Source organism: Hylobates moloch, unplaced genomic scaffold (genome assembly GCF_009828535.3).
Source record: "Hylobates moloch isolate HMO894 unplaced genomic scaffold, HMol_V3 SCAFFOLD_5, whole genome shotgun sequence".
NCBI classification, from domain to species: domain Eukaryota; kingdom Metazoa; phylum Chordata; class Mammalia; order Primates; family Hylobatidae; genus Hylobates; species Hylobates moloch.
Window position 1 is genome coordinate 75,171,241 of NW_026652280.1, and position 1,270 is coordinate 75,172,510.

A 1,270-nucleotide genomic window follows, 5' to 3' on the forward strand; every position below is an offset into this window, starting at 1 on the left:
TTAATAAAGTTTTCTTATTTTTAAAAATTTTAATATCTGTAAGTTTTCACAACCTTTATCCAAGGCTTTCTTTGAGGCATCTTTCACTTCTTTGTTCCTTAGACTATAGATTAGGGGGTTTAACATGGGGATCACCACTGTGTAAAATACAGAAGCCATCTTGTCTGTGTCCAAGGAGTGATTTGATTTGGGCTGTAGGTACATAAAGATCAATGTGCCATAGAAAATAGTGACAGTCACCATATGGGAGCCACAGGTGGAAATGGCTTTGTGTCGCCCGTGAGTAGAGCGGATCCTTAGGATAGCGGCAATAATAAAGATATAGGAGGTGAGGACAATGGAAGAGGAGCAGATCATATCAAAGCCAGCAAAGGCAAAAATCAGAATTTCCTTCATGTGTGTGTCTGAGCAGGACAGAGCTAAGAGGGGGAGGTCATCACAATAGAAATGGTTAATTAAGTTTGGGCCACAGTAAGTCAGACGGAAAGTGATAACGGTGTGGAAGAGGGCAACCAGGAAGCTGTATATATATGGAACTGCCACCAGTTGAATGCAGACTCTTCTTGACATCAGTGTTGAATAATGCAGGGGACTACAGATGGCGACATAGCGATCGTAGGCCATGGAGGCTAGAAGGAAACACTCAGTGATCATGAAGGTGAGAAAACAACCCAGTTGGGTTGCACAAGCATGGAAAGGAATGGTGTTGCGTTCCACAACAAAATTCACCATCATCTTCGGTGTAATAGCAGAGGAGTAACAAAGGTCAACAAAGGCCAGGTGGCTGAGGAAATAGTACATAGGTGCGTGGAGTCGAGTATCAATCTTGATTAAGGTAATCAACCCAAGATTGCCCAGCACTGTGACCAGATAGATAACTAAAAACACCCCAAAGCACGGGGCCTGAAGTTCTGGCCGGTCAGTAATTCCTTTCAGAATGAATACAGTGACATAAGTGATATTAACTTCAGCCATTTATCCTAGCAGGTTTTGTAGATTTTGTTGCAGTTGAAGAATAAAAATGATACTTCTCGTGTTCCCTGTCAGTGTTGGGTAAAGGTGATCATTGTTGTCTTCTTGCCTTGAATCATATCATCACGTGGGCAAAAACATAACATCTTACCTGTCTAATGACAGAGGCCAATCTTGCCTGAGGGGGGTCTTTTACTTGCAGAGTAGTCTTCTTAAGAAATATTTTGCTTTGTAATTTTAGAAAATAAGACAGAATGTTGGTTAAAATTGTATAGTATGAAACCGCTTGTGACAACTG

General features: G+C 41.3%; 1 protein-coding gene across 1 annotated transcript; it reads right to left on the bottom strand.

Moving 5' to 3' along the window:
* LOC116468169 (olfactory receptor 8U3) lies at positions 1-975 on the bottom strand. Its single transcript, XM_032151774.1, has one exon. It carries the CDS (start codon positions 973-975, stop codon positions 1-3), a length of 975 nt encoding a protein of 324 aa, XP_032007665.1.
* Positions 976-1,270: the final 295 nt, after the last annotated feature.

Excerpts from the sequence above, each read along its gene's own strand:
- LOC116468169 (XM_032151774.1), bottom strand. The coding sequence starts at position 975 with ATGGCTGAAGTTAATATCACTTATGTCACTGTATTCATTCTGAAAGGA.